Source organism: Macrobrachium nipponense, chromosome 2 (assembly GCF_015104395.2).
Source record: "Macrobrachium nipponense isolate FS-2020 chromosome 2, ASM1510439v2, whole genome shotgun sequence".
Classification (NCBI taxonomy): Eukaryota; Metazoa; Arthropoda; class Malacostraca; order Decapoda; family Palaemonidae; genus Macrobrachium; species Macrobrachium nipponense.
In genome coordinates, this window is record NC_087201.1 from 70,404,673 (window position 1) to 70,422,327 (window position 17,655).

Below are 17,655 nucleotides of genomic sequence, written 5' to 3' on the forward strand. Positions count from 1 at the left end.
ACTTTATATTTATCACTGTACCCCTTGCGGCTGCCCACTTTTCCAGTCTGCATTCTTTAATTTTCTTGTTCTAGATTTGCTTCGGTAGCAACCCCTAACAATTGATTTAGAGCAGTTCCATTGAAGGGTAAGAGAGATCTTTTGGACTTTGTTCTCAGTGTGTTATCTATGTTCATGCTTAACTTTTCCAATAATGACATGGCACTGTTATTATCACCCTTCTGTAGGATTGCTGAATACTTTAATACCATTTTGGATTTCTCCTAGCTCTCTTTCACTTTTGAGCACTTTGGAGATGTCTATACTACCTATTCCTAGGTCCTTGACCATTTTGACTTTTCCATGTTTAATCCATGGAGGTTGAGTTGGAGAGGCATTTTTTATAAGGTCATTGAGCTAGTCTTCCTGGCCCACATGGGAAACCATAGTTATCTATTTTTCTTAGAGTAAAGTGATAATGACACTAAAGTGAGTGAGTGGTTCCCCCACCCCCTCATCTTGTGTCACTAATAACTACCTTGTTACCAAAAATTCTATGACTTAACCAGCATTCATAAAAAATAATACATATATAAGATTTAGGGTTTGTACACATATGAAAGTGCAAGTTATATTCAAAACTTGAAATTTTTTTTCTCTGACATTACAAGACAAAAGTTTCAAGGGAATTCAATGACCATGAATTTGGCCTAGCATTTGAAAAATTTAATTCTACTTTTATTGAATTGTTTTATTGTGATCCAGCACATGAGGAAATATATATCCACTTTTTTGTGGAATGAGTTTTAATCTGATATCAGGAGGTAAGTTTGCAATGTACAAGAGAAATTTTAGGACTATGCAAACCCAAATGAAATTGATTAGTGCTAAAGTTCTGGAGACTACAGGTATGTAAGTATCAGTCAGTGGAAGATGGCACCTAGATTGATTGCTAATTAGTTGTACTTGCTCTATATGGAAATACTAAGTAACTGGTGATTTCCAGCCATTTTTTGCTGCTTGATTGATCCCTATGACTTTGAGCCTTTAACGACCGAGTGCCTTAGTCATGAGGGTCTTTCAAGTCAGTACTTCTCAGAGGCTTGTGGTGGGGTACAGCCTTACTAGGACTCTTAGAGAGAATGTTGTATATTATGTAAGTGGCATTTGTAGATTTGTTTCAGAATCTCTTTTTGTAATTAAGAAAATCTAGTCTTATCTTGATTTACAATATATATTTGGTGGTTTCAGATTCATTGAGTTTTATGCATTATTCTTGATTTTATTGATACAGATGGCCTTTAATGATGAAAACTATAAGAATTCATATGGAATGTGCCTTTTTTTGTGAACCTATCTTGACAACAGTCAGTCCTACTAACCTTACCATCTGCCAGTAGAATCCTGGAGCTATTTGTGTGTACATAGTAATTGCTACCTGTAAATGAAGCATTAGTCTGGAATTGCTTACCCACCGAAAGAAACGCATTCTGACTAAAAGATACTCAGTCTTGAATCTTTTATAAGAAGGAATTTATCCAGTAATCAGCTGTTCTCCTCATTTTAGGCCTCAGACCATGAGTTTTCATACATTCAACTTCCCTGACAGATATATACTTAGCTATAGACTCCGTCGTCCCCGACAGAAATTCAAATTTCGCGGCACTCGCTACAGGTAGGTCAGGTGATCTACCGCCCTGCCCTGGGTGGCAGGACTAGGAACCATTCCCGTTTTCTATCAGATTTTGTCGCCGGTGGTGTCAACATTGTTGTTACTACCTCCTAACTGGAATTCTTTTTTCAATGCAATTGATCTTCTTTCGGCTGACTTTTGGTGACGTACTTGGATCGTTGTTTTGGCATCCGCTTTCGTGGACTTGCTTTTGGATTTTTCTTAAGAATGTCTGACTCGAGTGTTGGTGTGAGAGTGTGTGTGAATGAAGGCTGCAAGGTGAGGATGCCGAAGGCTTCGGTAGATCCTCTCACTGTATGCCGACGTTGTAGAGTTGTTGAATGTTCTTTGGCTAACACCTGTAATGAATGTGAAAGGTTGAGTGCTGAAGAATGGAAGACACTAACTTCTTACTTGAAGAAGTTAGAGAGAGACAGAGTGAGGAAAGCAGCTTCTAAAAGCCTAAGTAGATCTAGATCTAATGAACCTTTATCTAGTTCTGTAGCTTCTTCTCTTCATAATGTAAATTATTCTCCCTCTGTATCAGGCTGTTCACAGATTGCAAATCAGACAGATTCTGCATCGGAAATTGCAGACCTGAAGGCTACCCTTCAAAGGATGCAAGCCAAAATGGTGGCTTTAGAAGGTAAGCAGAGTGAATTTGATATGTCAAGTGATGTAAGTGTTCCCAGTGTAGGTGAGGGGGCGTCTGATCGGCTCTGCGACGCTCCCAGGCCTAGACCTCTTCCAAGCTCCCTGGCCCAGAGGAGAAGGAAAATCGAAAGCCTTACGGAGGTTGTGGAGATTCCCCACCGATCAGGCGTCCCTTCGGCAGGCTTTGTATCGCCTCAGACTGCCAGGGACCGCTATAGAAAAAGCATCCTGCGTGAGTGCTTCTCTTCTTCAGGATCTCCCTCACTGAAGCGCGGGTGGAAGGACACAAATCTGTCTCGCCCATTGAAAAGGAACTGGAAAGAGCCTGCTTTTGATTCTAGCCCCGAGCGCTTTTCAGACGAAGAAGCGCCCTCGGTTATCAAGAGAGCTAGGAAAGAGTCGACTCCCTTTGCTGCAAGGGAACCTCAGGTGCCTTCCAGATTGCCCTCTCCTCCTTATGAAGAGGAAAGAGAGGCGTCGACCAAGAAGATCCTGTTAAATCTACAGGAACAGTTAGCTTCTTTGGAGGGAGTCCTATCCAAAGAACCTCCTCGAAGAAAGGGCAACAAGCTGCCTATCAAGAGGTCTAGACGCCGATCTCCTGCCAGGCGCAACAAACCCTACCGGGGAGATGTCGCACAGGCGGCCGTCTCTGTTGGGAACGAAGCACTGGACAGGCGAGAGGAAGAAGAAGAAGTAGTGCTAGCCAGGCGCCAGACGCCAAGCAGGCGCCAGGCATCACCCGAAAGTGATTCACCTACCAAGAGAGAAGTCTTAGCAGGGCGTGAAGAGCCAACCAGGCGCAAGGCGCCAGATATCAACCAGGATCCTTCCAGGCGCCAGGCACGAGGAGCCAGCCAGGTGCGAGGTGCCAGCCAGGCACGAGGAGCCAGACAGGCGCCAGTTAGGCAAGATTCGCCAGTTATTAGACATAGAGAGGCGATGTCAATTAGTCCCTCTCCTATTGGAAGTCCTTCGCCGTCGGAAAGAGTGAGGTCGAAGGAAGAAACATTCGTCAAAAGGGATCAATCTCCTTCTGACCCTCTCGAGCAAGAGGAAGTGTCAGAAGATGAGACTCCAAATAGAGAAGGACTGTCTAATTATAAGGTTCTAACAGCACTTCTTAAAGAATATGGAGATTCTCTGACCCCAGCCGCTCCTCCTTCTCCTCGCTCTCTCTTTTCGAGTGCTAAAGCTCTGAAGTCTTCGTCCTTCCTTAAAATGAGACCAGCCATTTCTATGAAGAGGGCTAAAATCGAAAAAGGAACTGGGGAGGACGGTGTTTTGTATGCCTCCCGCCAGACTGACGGGCAGAAGAGGCATATGGTACGAGACAGGAGAGAACATGGGATTGTCTCTTCCTGCTTCGGCGGAATCTGACTTCTCGAGTCTCGTAGACTCGTCGAGGAGACATGCCTTAAACTCGGCTCGAGTGACATGGGGCCTTTCTGAATTGGATCACCTCCTCAAGGGGCTTTTCCATGTCTTGGAAGTGTTCAATTTCCTGGATTGGTCCCTTGGGGTTTTGGCCAAAAAGACCCATGACGCAGAAGGCCTAAACCCAGAAGTTTTGTTGAGCATCCTGGCATGCATTGATACAGTGGTTCAGGATGGTTCGGGAGAAGTCACCTCTCTCTTTGGAGCGGGAATTTTAAAAAGAGAGCGGTTTTCAGTTCATTTTTGACTAAGGCCGTCTCTCCCTCGCAGAGAGCCGCTTTACTTTTCGCTCCATTATCGGACCATTTGTTCCCTTCTCAGTTAGTGAAGGATATATCACATTCTGTAACTGAGAAGGCGACTCAGGATCTGCTCATACAATCTTCCAAGAAGAATAGACCTGTGGTCATTGAAGATAAGAAAGGGGCTCGTACATCTCAACAGCCCTATCGTGGAGGCCCTTCTTCTAGAGCACCCTCCAAAAGGAAGGTTACAGAAAAGCGAGGAAGAGCTTCCTTCCGACCCTTTAAGAAGGGAAAATGAGATCAAGATCCTCCAAACACCAGTAGGTGCCAGGCTACAGGGATTTGCGGAAGCCTGGGCACGGATAGGAGCCGACACCTGGTCGCTGTCAGTCATCAAGAAGGGATATAACATCCCCTTCAAGGACAGTCCTCCCCTGACGTCAACTCCTCTGGAACTGTCCGCCAGATACAAGGACCCTGTACTGAGGGATACTCTTCGACAAATGGTGGAACAAATGTGGGACAAGAGGGCAATCGAACTAGTGCTGGATCACAACTCCCCGGGATTTTACAACCCCCTTTTTCTAGTATCGAAGGCTTTGGGGGGATGGAGACCAGTCCTAGATGTAAGTGCACTGAACAGATATGTGGAGAAGGAGAAGTTCAGTATGGAAACATCTGCATCAGTCCTTTCAGCCCTACGCCAAGGAGACTGGATGGTATCTCTCGATCTTCAGGATGCCGATTTCCACGTCCCGATTCATCCTTCGTCAAAGAAGTACCTTCGTTTCATGATGGAGGGAAGGATCTATCAGTTCAGGGCCTTGTGTTTCGGCCTGTCCACAGCACCTCAAGTTTTCACGAGCTTGATGAAGAATGTGGTAAAATGGCTTCACCTAAAGGGAATAAACATCTCCCTCTACCTAGACGACTGGCTCATCAGAGCCAGATCGGAGAGACAGTGTTTGGAGGACCTTACAACGACACTAGACCTTAAAAGATCTCTAGGATTACTCGTAAACCTCGAGAAATCTCAGGTGATCCCCAGCCAGAACATGGTTTATCTGGGGATTCGGATGGATTCTCGGGGTTTTCAAGTTTTTCCTTCTCAGGAGACTCACAAAAGGTTGCGTAAAAGTCTCCAGCTTCTTAGGGAAGGAGCGCAGTTCAGCGAGGGAATGGTTGAGCCTTCTGGGGACCCTTTCCTCGCTGGAACAGTTCTTTCCTCTAGGAAGACTTCATCTTCGCCCCCTACAATTCTTCCTAAAAAGGGTTTGGAACTGAAGGACAGGACAGCTCACCGACACATTTCCAATTCCTCTAGAGGTGAAAGAGCACTTATAGTGGTGGTTGCCCCCTCTAGAGGAAAACAGAGGTGTGTCCCTGGAAATTCGGAACCCAAACCAAGTGTTGTATTCCGACGCTTCGGAGACGGGGTGGGGAGCAACCTTAGGAACAAGAGAAGTGTCAGGCACCTGGACAGAAGAACAGGTGTCATGGCACATCAACTGCAAGGAGCTCTTAGCCATACATCTTGCTCTCAAGGGCTTCGAGTCGATAGTCAGAGACGGGGTAGTTCAGGTAAACTCAGACAACACCATCGCTCTGGCATACATAAGGAAACAAGGAGGGACGCACTCGTTCTTCCTCTATGAGTTAACGAGAGACCTTCTAGTATGGGCACATCAAAGGAACATTATTCTACTGACAAGATTTGTCCAGGGAGAGAGGAACGTGAGAGCAGACAGGCTGAGCAGGAGGTACCAGGTCCTTCCCACAGAATGGACCCTCCACTCAGAAGTGTGTCAGGGTCTCTGGTCTCTTTGGGGGAGACCTCAAATAGACCTGTTCGCCACATTCCTCTCCAAAAGGATAAACATCTTTTGCTCGTTGGTAGAGGACCCCAGAGCATTCGCAGTAGACGCCCTTCTCCTAGATTGGTCGGGCCTAGATGTATACGCCTTTCCCCCATTCAAGATCCTGGGGAAAGTGCTCGGAAAGTTCTTGGCCTCAAAGGGGACAAGAATGACACTGATAGCCCCATTTTGGCCCGCTCGAGATTGGTTCATAGAGGTAATGGAGTGGATGGTGGACTTCCCCAGATCTCTTCCAAACAGGACAGATCTGCTCAAACAACCCCACTTCGAGAGGTATCATCAAAACCTCCCCGCTCTTGCTCTGACTGCCTTTCGACTATCGAAAGACTCGTCAGAGCGAGGGGCTTTTCTTGCAAGGCTGCAAGGGCAATCGTAGAGCCCGCAGATCTTCTACAATGCGAGTATATCAATCGAAGTGGGAGGTGTTCAGAAGATGGTGTAGGTTGAAGAAGCTGTCCTCCTCCAATACCTCTGTGACCGAAATTGCCGATTTCCTTCTTTTCCTGAAGGAGGAATCTCACCTTTCTGTTTCCACCATAAAGGGATACAGAAGTATGCTTTCAGCCGTATTCAGGAATAGAGGCCTAGAATTGGCTGACAATAAGGATCTGCACGATCTAATTCGGTCGTTCGAGACTTCAAAGTCAAGAGAACCAAGAGCTCCGAGCTGGAATCTGGACGTAGTCCTGAGATTCCTGAATTCGGAAAAGTTCGAACCTCCTCATCTGGCCTCCTTTCGAGACATTACAAGAAAGTGTTTGTTTCTTTTGTCCCTCGCTACGGCGAAAAGAATTAGTGAACTGCACGCCCTAGAGTCTTGTGTGGGTTTAAAAGGAGACGCAGCCATCTGTTCGTTTCAGACTCTGTTTCTAGCGAAAAACGAAAATCCTTCAAAGCCCTGACCCAGGAGCTTCGAAGTAAAAGGCCTGTCTAACCTAGTAGGTAGGGAGGCAGAAAGGTCCCTTTGCCCTGTCAGAGCACTAAAATTCTATCTAGATAGAAAGAAGCAGATGGAGGGTTCTCAACAAGGTCTATGGTGCTCTGTAAAAGACCCAAAAGACCTATGTCAAAAAATGCCTTGGCCCTCTGTTAGAAGCGTTATAATGGAGGCGCATGATAACTGCCCAGATGACTCCTTTAAACTTTTGAGAGTAAAAGCTCACGAAGTTAGAGCAGTCGCGACGTCACTTGCATTCCAAAGAAATATGTCTCTAAAGGATATCTTGGAAGCGACATATTGGAGATGCAATTCAGTTTTTGCATCTCATTACTTGAAAGACGTTCGGGTAACTTACGAGAAATGCTTTTCTCTAGGTCCGTTTGTGTCAGCGGATACGGTCCTGGGTATTGGAGCAAGCACCGATCCTTAATTTAATTATACGTGCGTGACCCTCTTGTTGGATATGTTCTTGACTTCCTGCTGGCAAGAGTGTTAGTTGTTGCACAGGCGGCCGTCACTTTTGCTCAGTAAGGAACTCGTGTTGTATCTGACTAATAGAGGGGTACAAAAAATTTTTTTTTTTTTTTTGTACGTTAATGTGTGCGTCATTACTGTGTGATTCGAGTTATTGGTTGTTTGTGAGGAGTTTGGGGGATAACTCTTGACAATCTTAGAACTAACACAGGTGTTAGGATCGGGTGATCGGGATCGGTTGTGTGCTCCTTTAATAAGGCGTGTTGTCATGTTAGTGGATTAGCACCCATTGACAAATGCCAGTTAGGCTCTGCCGAGTAAGTGGATAAGACCCCATCGACAGACCCACAAGAACTCTTGGCCACAGATCAATATCTCGCTAAGGCTCTTGAGGCGAAGCAGACTCCTAGGCAGTAGCCATGAAGTCTTCCGCCTAATCAGGTAGGAACCAAGGTCTATAAATACCTACAACATATGTTGTTTACCTGTCTATTTCAGTATAGTTAGCTGTCTCTTACCCTCCACCAAAGGGTGCCAATCAGCTAAGTACGTATATATCTGTCAGGGAAGTTGAATGTATGAAATTGATATTGTTATGATACAATAAAGTTTCATACATACTTACTTGGCCAATATATACGATAAATGGCCCACCCAGCCTCCCCGCAGGAGACAGGTGGAAGAGAGAAAATCTGATAAAAAACGGGAATGGTTCCTAGTCCTGCCACCTAGGGCAGGGCGGTAGATCACCTGACCTACCTGTAGCGAGTGCCACGAAATTTGAATTTCTGTCGGGGACGACGGAGTCTATAGCTAAGTATATATCTGCCAGGTAAGTATGTATGAAACTTTATTGTATCATAACAATATCATTTTTTTGTTTAAAATCTTACGATTCTAAAAGATTTCCACATTTTCTTAACTTGACATATTTTTCCTTCCTTTCTCAGGTCTCAGAAGGGATAAACTGAAACAATGGCGGAGGCACACTCTGCTGTGGCATTCTCATTTGCAATCTCTCACGAGGGTGTCCATGTTAACTATGATACTGAGGTGCTCCATGTTATATGGCATTCAGGTATCCGTTATTGGCGAAGAGGTATTCAGCGCATCGTTGTAAGTAAAATTATTCATGTTGTATTATTTTAGCATTTATATTTATGATGCGCCCAGCGGAGCAAGGGCTCAGCAGCGTTTTTTTTACAAACTGAGAAAAATTCATTTAAAGTTTTCAAACATGAATATCTTTTAAACTGACCATACGATTTTAATCTAGTCTTCACCAGGAAATCTATCTGTGTACCGTAAATCCAAAAATGATGACATTATTATAAGTTATGCTTAAGCTAGTATGAACTGTTAGGGAAAGTATAGTGTGGCAGCTGGTTATTTTGCTTGGTTATAATGATATTTGCAGTTGAATATACTTATTTTGGTAATCTCTTAATTATTGGCATCACAGTTTATAAGAATGTTATAAAAAGTAAATAAAAAGTCATATTAAACACCAAAAATTTAATCAAGCTCAATGTAAGAAAAAGGTAAAAACACATTTAACATTTTAAAACATCAATATCTTTTAAACCAACCATATGTTTTTAATCTAGTTTTATCATTTTAATGGAAATTTATCCCTATACCATATATATCCAAACATTATGGCATTATTATGTTATACTCAAGCTATAGCAAGAAATGTAAGGTAAAGTACAGTGTGCAGGCTTATTTTTATAAAAGTAACTTACCAAGTAATTACTCAGCTAACGATTAGCCCTGGCACAACATCCTAAAATTTAAAAAATGTGCGCACAAGTGACTGTTGCAATGCAGGAACACACGAGCGACATTAGCCATTAGCGTCATTCTTCTTTAAGCCACGCACCCGACAAGACATTGTCTAACGCTTCCTAAGTTCATATTCACCGTGATGTAATTGCCTTAGTTGGATTTTCTTTCTGCATCTGTTGTATTATTTTGGTTGGCCTTACCATCATTAGTTTTGTTCTCTTCGCTTAGATTGGAATTTTAGTATGTCTGACTCTAGTACTTCCAGTCTTTGCTATTGCAGCAGCGAAGGCTGCAAGACTAGACTGACTACTATCCTCAGCCCTCCTCTCCCTCCTCCCACTCCTCCCACTCCAGTGCTCAGCTCCCATGCTTCTGAACCCGATGCCATTGCCAGTCTTGAGTTGAGGATTAACAATAAATTTTATGCCAAGTTTAATCTAGTGTTAAGTTCCTTTGCAGAGTTGGGAGCATCGCTCGTGGACAATGTGGAAAAAGTGAGTAGTGACAAGGGGCAAAGTGAAGTGTCAGTGGAGGAGGTGGTTGCCCGTCCCTTTGGCTCCCCTAGATGAAGGTCACTGTCCGGCTCCCTTGTTACTGGGAGAAAACATACTGGAAGTCCAAGGGAGGCTGATGGGCTTTGCCCACAGGCTACCGGCCCCTCTGTCGGTCCTGTTGTTAAGTCCCAGGACATGACTGACTGCCGTTGGAAAGGCATGTCAGTGGATGTGTGCCGCTTGTCATCAAGTTCCGACTTGGAGTCTGATCTCGGGGCATCGTAGACACTACAGTAACACCTCTAGGCCTTTGAAGAGGCATGTGCAGGATATAGGTCCTGAGTCCCCAGTGCCAGTCAAGTGGCATAAGGACTTAAAACGCCCTTCCTTCGTGTAGCTTCATCATCCGAATGTATGGATGGATGTGCTCCCACTCCCGAAAGCCCAGTCCCTGGCATGATCCCATCTCCATCATCCTTGTGCCCACCATTGACTGCTGCACCACCAGTTCTTGCTCCTGCTTTGCCTGCTGTCACTTCCACACTGCCTGCTCCTGCTCCAGTGATGATCACTCCAGCTCCTGCAATGTCTGCTTACTCACCTGCCATTTGGATTCTTCCGCTTCAGGACATCAACAACAGCAGAACTTGGCTGTGGAATCAGAGGACTCCACTCTTGCACTGCTGAATAGACAGCTGGCAGAAATTTTGAGTTACATAAAGAAAGCTCCTCCAGTGGGAGTTTCCCCTAAGACTGCCAGTGATCTTTCACCAGTTTCCTCGGAGGATGAGGAAAATGGGGGTCAAGATTTGGCCCAGCTGACTGCATACAAGGCCATACTTTGCTTCCTTTTGGAGAGCTATCCTGGATTCTTCATTTCTCCTCCTCTGGCATCTCGTGCCTCTTTGTTCCTGATGTCGAAGACTCAGTGGGAACTCTCTTTCCTTCCCAATATGGTTCTTTCCACTTCCTCCAGGAGAGCGTTGAAGGTGGTCAAGGAGTGGCTGTCAATGATGAGGGAACAAGGGAAGGTGACGTTAGCAGATCCTCCCTCTCACCTTATCAAGGGGACTTCTCTAGTGTCATCGACTCTTCACACTGTGCAGCCTTTGCCTCAGCCAAGGTTTTCTTCTCATCGACAGAGCTGGATATCTCATCAAGAGCCTGTTCAAGGTGTTTTAAGGTATTCTTACTTGACTGACAGTGGGCGCTCTTGCCTAGAAGATTGAGAATGCCACAGAGACTGACTCTGTTTCAACAGACCTCCTGAGCATGCTTTCATGCACAGGTAAGGCTGTCAGTGACATTGCAGCGGAGGTTGCGTCTCTCTTCATCTCCGGACTGCTGAAGAAGAGGGACTTGTGGTGCTCTTTTGCGTCGAAGGGAGTTAAAGCCTCACAGAAGGTGGCTTTATTTTTCTCTCCTGGACCCTTCTCATCTCTTCCCGCAAGCCATGGTAGAGCAGATAGCCGCAGACCTGCAGGAGAAGTCGACGCAGGACCGTCTGTGCCCTTTCGTCCAAAGTTTGTCTCCCTGCTCCAGCAGCACTCCTTTAGTGTGAAGAGACCACATCTCATTCAAGACCCCACTCCAGCCTGCGCTTCCATCAGAAGTCTGTCAAGAAGCACACTGTCAGCAAGTTTCAATTGAAGAAGGGACCAAGAAGCCCTTTGTGCCCCAGTTGGAGCCAGGCTCCTCAACTTTTGGGAGAGGAGGGCTCACAGAGGAGCAGAGCCATGGATCGTCAGGGAATTGAGGGAGGGCTACTGCATCCCTTTCTCAAGACCCCTCCTTTAGTCTCATTGCCTATCGCATTGACAGCGTATTTGAATCAGAAAATCACTCGGCCCTTGTGAAGGGAGTGTCATCCATTCCTCGGAAACAGGCCATAGAAGAGGCGATAGAATTCCATTCCCAGGGATTTTACAATCACCTGTTTGTAGTTCCCAAAACATCAGGGGGCTGGAGACCAGTACTTGATGTAAGCACTCTCAATCGTTTCGTAGTAAAGACAAAGTTTATGATGGAAACATGCCAGTCAGTCATGTCATCCATTCATCTGGGCAGAAGGATGATCACCCTAGACTTGCAGGATTCTTATCTACACATACCAGTTCATCCAACGTCGAGGAAGTTTTTAAGATTCATCCTCCAAGGGAAGGCCTTCCATTTTCGGTCCCTCTTGTTTCGGTCTCTCCTCTCGCCCAAATGACTTCACCTGGTAGGCATCAACATCTGTCTTAATTTAGATGACTGGCTTCTTCGCTCACCATCGAAGGAACAGTGCACGAAGGACCTTCAAACAATGCTTGATCTCTCAAGAATTGGGAATCCTGCTGAATCTCCAGAAGTTCCAGTTAGTTCTGTCTCAGGAAATTCTTTATTTGAGGATGTTTCTTAACTCTCAGACTTCTCTGGCTTTTATGTCCCCAAAGAGAATTGCGAGTTGCATTCAGTCAATCTCAAAGTTCCTCGCTCTCCCGTTGTTATCGGCTCTTCAGTGGGTGAGTCTGCTAGGAACACTTTCTTCCATCGAGACCTTCATTCTTTTGGGCAGGTTACACAAGAGAACTCTTCAATTCTTCCTCAAATCCAACTGGGACAGGTAGACTCAACTGGACTCGACGATTTTTCCTGTCATGCAGATAAAAACTGATCTCTAATGGTGGCTACCAGAAAGAAGATATTCACAGGAGAGATCCCTTCTTTCCCCCAAACCCAACCTGGACTTTTAATCAGATGCTTCGGATCTGGGCTGGGGAGTCATCCTAGGGTCTCTGGAAGTTTCAGGGACCTGGTTCCCAGAGGAGACGAAGCTCCACATCAACGACAAGGAGTTGAAGGCCATTCACTTGGGCCTACATCAGTTCTCCTCATTCATGTGCAAGAAGACAGTGGTTGTGCATGCAGACAACACCATGGGGCACGCACTCCTTTTCCCCCTCTGTCAGACGGCCCGAGAGCTTCTCCTGTGGGGCCACCAACATCAAGTAACACTCGTCACCCGCTTCATTCAGGGTAAGTCAAATGTCCTGGCAGACAAGTTGAGCAGACAGAGGCAAGTGCTTCCCACTGATTGGACTCTGGACTACGGAATTTGCTCCAACCTGTGAAGATAGTGGAGCAGCAGACTACTAATAGACTTGTTTGCAACATCAAGGAACAACTGTCTTCCTCTCTTCGTTTCCCCAGCCCCGGACCCTCAAGCATGGGCGACAGACGCACTACTGGTTTACCTGTCAGAACTGGATCTGTATGCTTTCCCTCCCTTCATCATAGTCAGGAAAGTTCTGAACAAGTTCATGTCTCACAGCAACATCTCCATGACTCTGGTAGCCCCATTCTGGCCCACAAAGGAATGGTTCCCGGATCTTCAATGTCTGCTGGTTGACTCCACAACTGCTCCCCCAAAGACCATGGCTACTTAGACAACCGCTCTTCAGGAGGTATGAAAAAGGATTTCCACGCTCGCTTTGAGAGTTTCCAGCCCTGTCATTGGCTCATCAACAGCCAATCAGGAGCGTTGTAAGGTACTGGCCCAGACATCAGATGCGTGGGTGATGTGAATCTACTAGAGGAACGTCTACCAGTCAAAATGGGCAATCTTCTGTAGATGGTGCTTCAGACATCATCATATCTCGTCTTCTGAGACATCTGTAACTCAGATCGATGATTTTCTTCTCTATTTAAGAGCCTCTTCTGTGTCTAAGCATCGTAATCTGGACCTTTCTACTAAGGAAGATCTTCATGACCTGCTGAAATATTTTGACATCTCCGAGCAGGAGGAGTCAACATTGGTTTCTTGGGACCTGGATGTAGTATTGAAGTGGCTTACGGGCCCTCCTTTCGAGCTCCTCAAGTCTGCCCCTCTCATGGATCTTTTATGTCTGCTGGTTGACTCCACAACTGCTCCCCCAAAGACCATGGCTACTTAGACAACCGCTCTTCAGGAGGTATGAAAAAGGATTTCCACGCTCGCTTTGAGAGTTTCCAGCCCTGTCATTGGCTCATCAACAGCCAATCAGGAGCGTTGTAAGGTACTGGCCCAGACATCAGATGCGTGGGTGATGTGAATCTACTAGAGGAACGTCTACCAGTCAAAATGGGCAATCTTCTGTAGATGGTGCTTCAGACATCATCATATCTCGTCTTCTGAGACATCTGTAACTCAGATCGACGATTTTCTTCTCTATTTAAGAGCCTCTTCTGTGTCTAAGCATCGTAATCTGGACCTTTCTACTAAGGAAGATCTTCATGACCTGCTGAAATATTTTGACATCTCCGAGCAGGAGGAGTCAACATTGGTTTCTTGGGACCTGGATGTAGTATTGAAGTGGCTTACGGGCCCTCCTTTCGAGCTCCTCAAGTCTGCCCCTCTCATGGATCTTTTATGAAAGATACTTTTTAGTAGCGTTAGCTACGGCTAAAAGCATGAGCGAGCTACACGCTATTGATAAAAGTGTCTGATTCTCGCAGGGTGATTCAGTCTGCTCCTTCACCTTGGGCTTCTTTGCTAAGAATGAGGATCCTAATAATCTATGGCCCCGTTCTTTTTGTATATGGAACTTAAATGGTATCCTGGGCTTGGACGAAGAAGAAAGAGCTCTCTGCCCGGTCAGAGCACTGAGGTGTTACCTGGAAGAAACGGAGAAGATTATGGGATCCTCAAGTAACCTCTGGTATTCAGTCACAAATCCCTCCCGTCCGCTTTCCAAGAACGACCTCTCGTTCTTTATCAGAGACCTGATATCCGAAGCTCATTCCTGGATACAGGAGGAAGAATTGCTTCCATTGCTGAAAATGAGAGCACATGAGGTTAGAGCTGTTGCCACATCTCTCTCCTTTAAACATAACTTCTCTCTCACGTTGCGTTACATTGTTTGAAAGACATAGAAACAGTCTTTGAAAATTGCAGTACCCTTGGCCTGTTGGGGGTGGCTTGCATGGTGTTGGGTGAGGAAGCATAGGAGGGACATGAACTCTCTCCTATTTTTTTCCTAGTGTCAAGGATGTTGAGTTATGGGGAGCCTGGGTGATACCTGGTACCTGGAGGACCCACCATTCGGTCAGTTGATTTGTGTCTTTACTTTGAGTTGGTGTAACACATGTCTTGTTATTTTGGTACTGCACAGGGCAAGGGCATGAAATTTTTATCCTGAGTCTTGTCAGCTGTCAGGCAGATTACCGGCTGCAAGACTTCACCGATGTAGAGGCAACTCCTGGCTCACTGCCACGCCACTACAGGTTAGAATGAGCACCACCAGAGGCAACATCTCCCTCTGTACCTCTCTTATCAGGTAAGCAAGCAACAAGTACTGAGCCAGTGTTAGCCTTTCCTCTAGTTCAGTAATAACATTCCTTTATACATTGAGTTAGTTCAGTCCATTCATCCCACCCCTCTTGCAGTGTGGGAGTCGGCTAAGTAATTACTTGGTAGTTACTTTTATAGAAATGATATTTGTATAATAAAATGAAGTTTTATAAATATACTTACCAAGTAGTTACTAAATCAGAGCTTGCCTTCTTCCCCTCTGATTTTCATGGAATTAGCGTCATAAATTAGAATATGACTGTTGACTAATGTCGCTCTTAAGTGCCCGCTGCAGTGGGCGGGACCTGTCACCCACGCATTGCAAAAAGTCTCTTGCGTGCAGATTTTTTAAATTTTAGGACGCTGTGCAAAGGCTAATCATTAGCTAAGTAATTAAATGGTAAGTATGTTTATAAAACTTAATTTTATTATAAAAATGTAATTTTTCTTGATTATAACGCTTTCTTTGGCCGTATCTTAGTTATTGACATTACAGGAGAATTATCAGAAAAAGAACAGCCTTTGTCAGGTTGTCAACATGATTAGCCTCGAAGTTATGGATAATTCAACTCATTATCTCAGATGACACTTGCCATGCTGTAACCATGTCCCACATGTACATGGTCGATTTATGTGTTTTCACGTTAAAAACACAAAAGTTATATGGCCACAGTTTTCTTTTATAATAGTCAACACTATTACTTCACTTGGGTGTCAGCAATGTTTTTTGCAGATTGAAACACAACGCCCCATAAAATCATCACTGTTTAAATTACTAAAGCTGTTTAGTACAGCTGTAGCTTATGTTGCAAGCACTTTATTATGCTCATCCAGCTGAGAATTTTAAAACTCATTTTTTTTATATATTTTTCAATATTTTTATATTTTTTATATTTTTTAATATTTGTTGTCAATAAATCAACAACTGAAGGCATGAAAACATTTGGATGTTCATCTTTATTGAACTTCACATACATATGCTTCACAACACTAAGATTCGTTTCCATGTACATGCTGTTACGAGATTTTGCGAGAGAGAACCGAGATGTCATGATTTGCAGCTTCTTAATGTGTTAATGCACAAAATATGAATAAAAGTAAATTTAAGATAATCATGGGAAAGAGAAATAAGATTAAGAAATGAGTGTGTAAAGTAGAAATTTTGTAATCAGTAATTTGTTTGTGTACTTGCACTTTCCTCAGCAGGTATCCTGTGATGTTTTATTGGCACTGAAACCATTAATTTCTGCAAATATGACATCTGGCTATTGTTTCCCATGCCCCAATATTCTTTAAATAATGCCTATAGCATAGGTATAGTAGCTTTCTCAAAACACCCTTCAGCACAACCAGGTCCTATTTTACATGCTTCTGCTACTTTAAGTCCAGAGTCTTTCAGCTAGTATAAGCCTTACCTTCATTACAGAATATTTTTGCAATATTTATTTACCCAGCTCAACAATAATTTCACTTGTATCGCAGTTAATAGTTTCACCTTCACTAACAACGATCTTTTGGTGATTTCTATTATTAATGCTGTCAGTCATAGTAAATACTAAAATATTTAATTGCTACAAAAATACTCTTAAAAAGTGAAAACAGTAACAGAGAATGAGAGAATAGAAAGATTGGGACGAATAGAAAGGACGGGATGGCGTCTCTATGTCCTGTCATACAAGACGAGCAGTGTCAAGCCAAATTAACCAATAGAAGTGTGAGCCCAGTCCGTGAATGTTTTCATTAGTCACAGAGACTGAACGGGAGATGGGTGGAGAGAGATGACCAATGCTCACTTCCCCATACCCCCACCCCTGGTATAAATGGATGATGGAGAAGTGCCTTGTGCAACGAGTCTGTTGGCAGAAGTTTCTACGTTTTACAAGGGTGGAAGAGTACTTGTGTTCAATTCCATATTAGACCATAACTTTTCAGGCTTAAGGTCACTTAGAAAGTACTGATGTGGAGAGGAAAGCTTGGGGAAGTGTTGTATACTGCTAACTCTATTTTGGCCTCGGTGGTGCTTGCACCTTTGCTCCGCTGGGCGCCTCATATAGTCTGTAGTTAAACTTATATTTTGATATGTAGCACTGATTTTTCAAAATTATGCACTGAATTTCTCATTTCCTTCTGCATGCATTCTTGCATCTTGAGGAATATAAACCAAAGTACTATGGTGTTTAAAAATGCTTTCACTGACTTACAGTACTGTACATATTCACATTGCTGCTATGCATCTTTATAAAGTAATATATCCTTCCCTCCTTTGTCAAATTTCTAAATGGTAAAGGGAATGAATAAAAAACAAATAGAGAAACTACAGGCCAAGTGAATGCAAAATACATATTTTACTGTACAGTACAAGTATTTTGAGTTGTGCTCTGCTCATGAGTACAATAAGTTTTGCCTTAGAAAATTCAAAATTTTATTTGATAACTAAACTACTGTATATTGTGTCTGGGGAACCAACTTGAAATTTTATGTATTTAGGTCTACTGTAGTACAGGAGTACAGGGATGTCCATTCTCTTATTAAATTATAGGAAAATTCTGATTATCCTTTGAATAAAAATAGTACTTCATAGAGCCTTTGAGACTAAGTATACTATGGTTAATGTTCCTTTTCCCTTTAACTACATCTCGCCAAATTTGCCTTTTACTCCAGTACAGTTGACTACATTAATAACTTGTGCATCAGTGTGGTACCTGGCCAGAAATAGCATGGGTAACAAGATAATCCTAATACATAAAGATAGGATAATAAACCTTCTTACGCTTATCTGAGGGT

At 44.0% G+C, this 17,655-nt stretch overlaps 1 protein-coding gene across 1 annotated transcript in view; it reads left to right on the top strand.

Annotated features, from left to right (window-relative positions):
* LOC135220658 (carnitine O-palmitoyltransferase 1, liver isoform-like) overlaps positions 1-17,655 on the top strand; it is a 485,885-nt gene that overhangs the window by 106,167 nt on the left and 362,063 nt on the right. The window contains 1 exon segment of the mRNA XM_064258010.1: positions 8,229-8,394. Coding sequence (XP_064114080.1) covers positions 8,254-8,394 — 141 coding nt within the window. The 5' untranslated portion in view covers positions 8,229-8,253.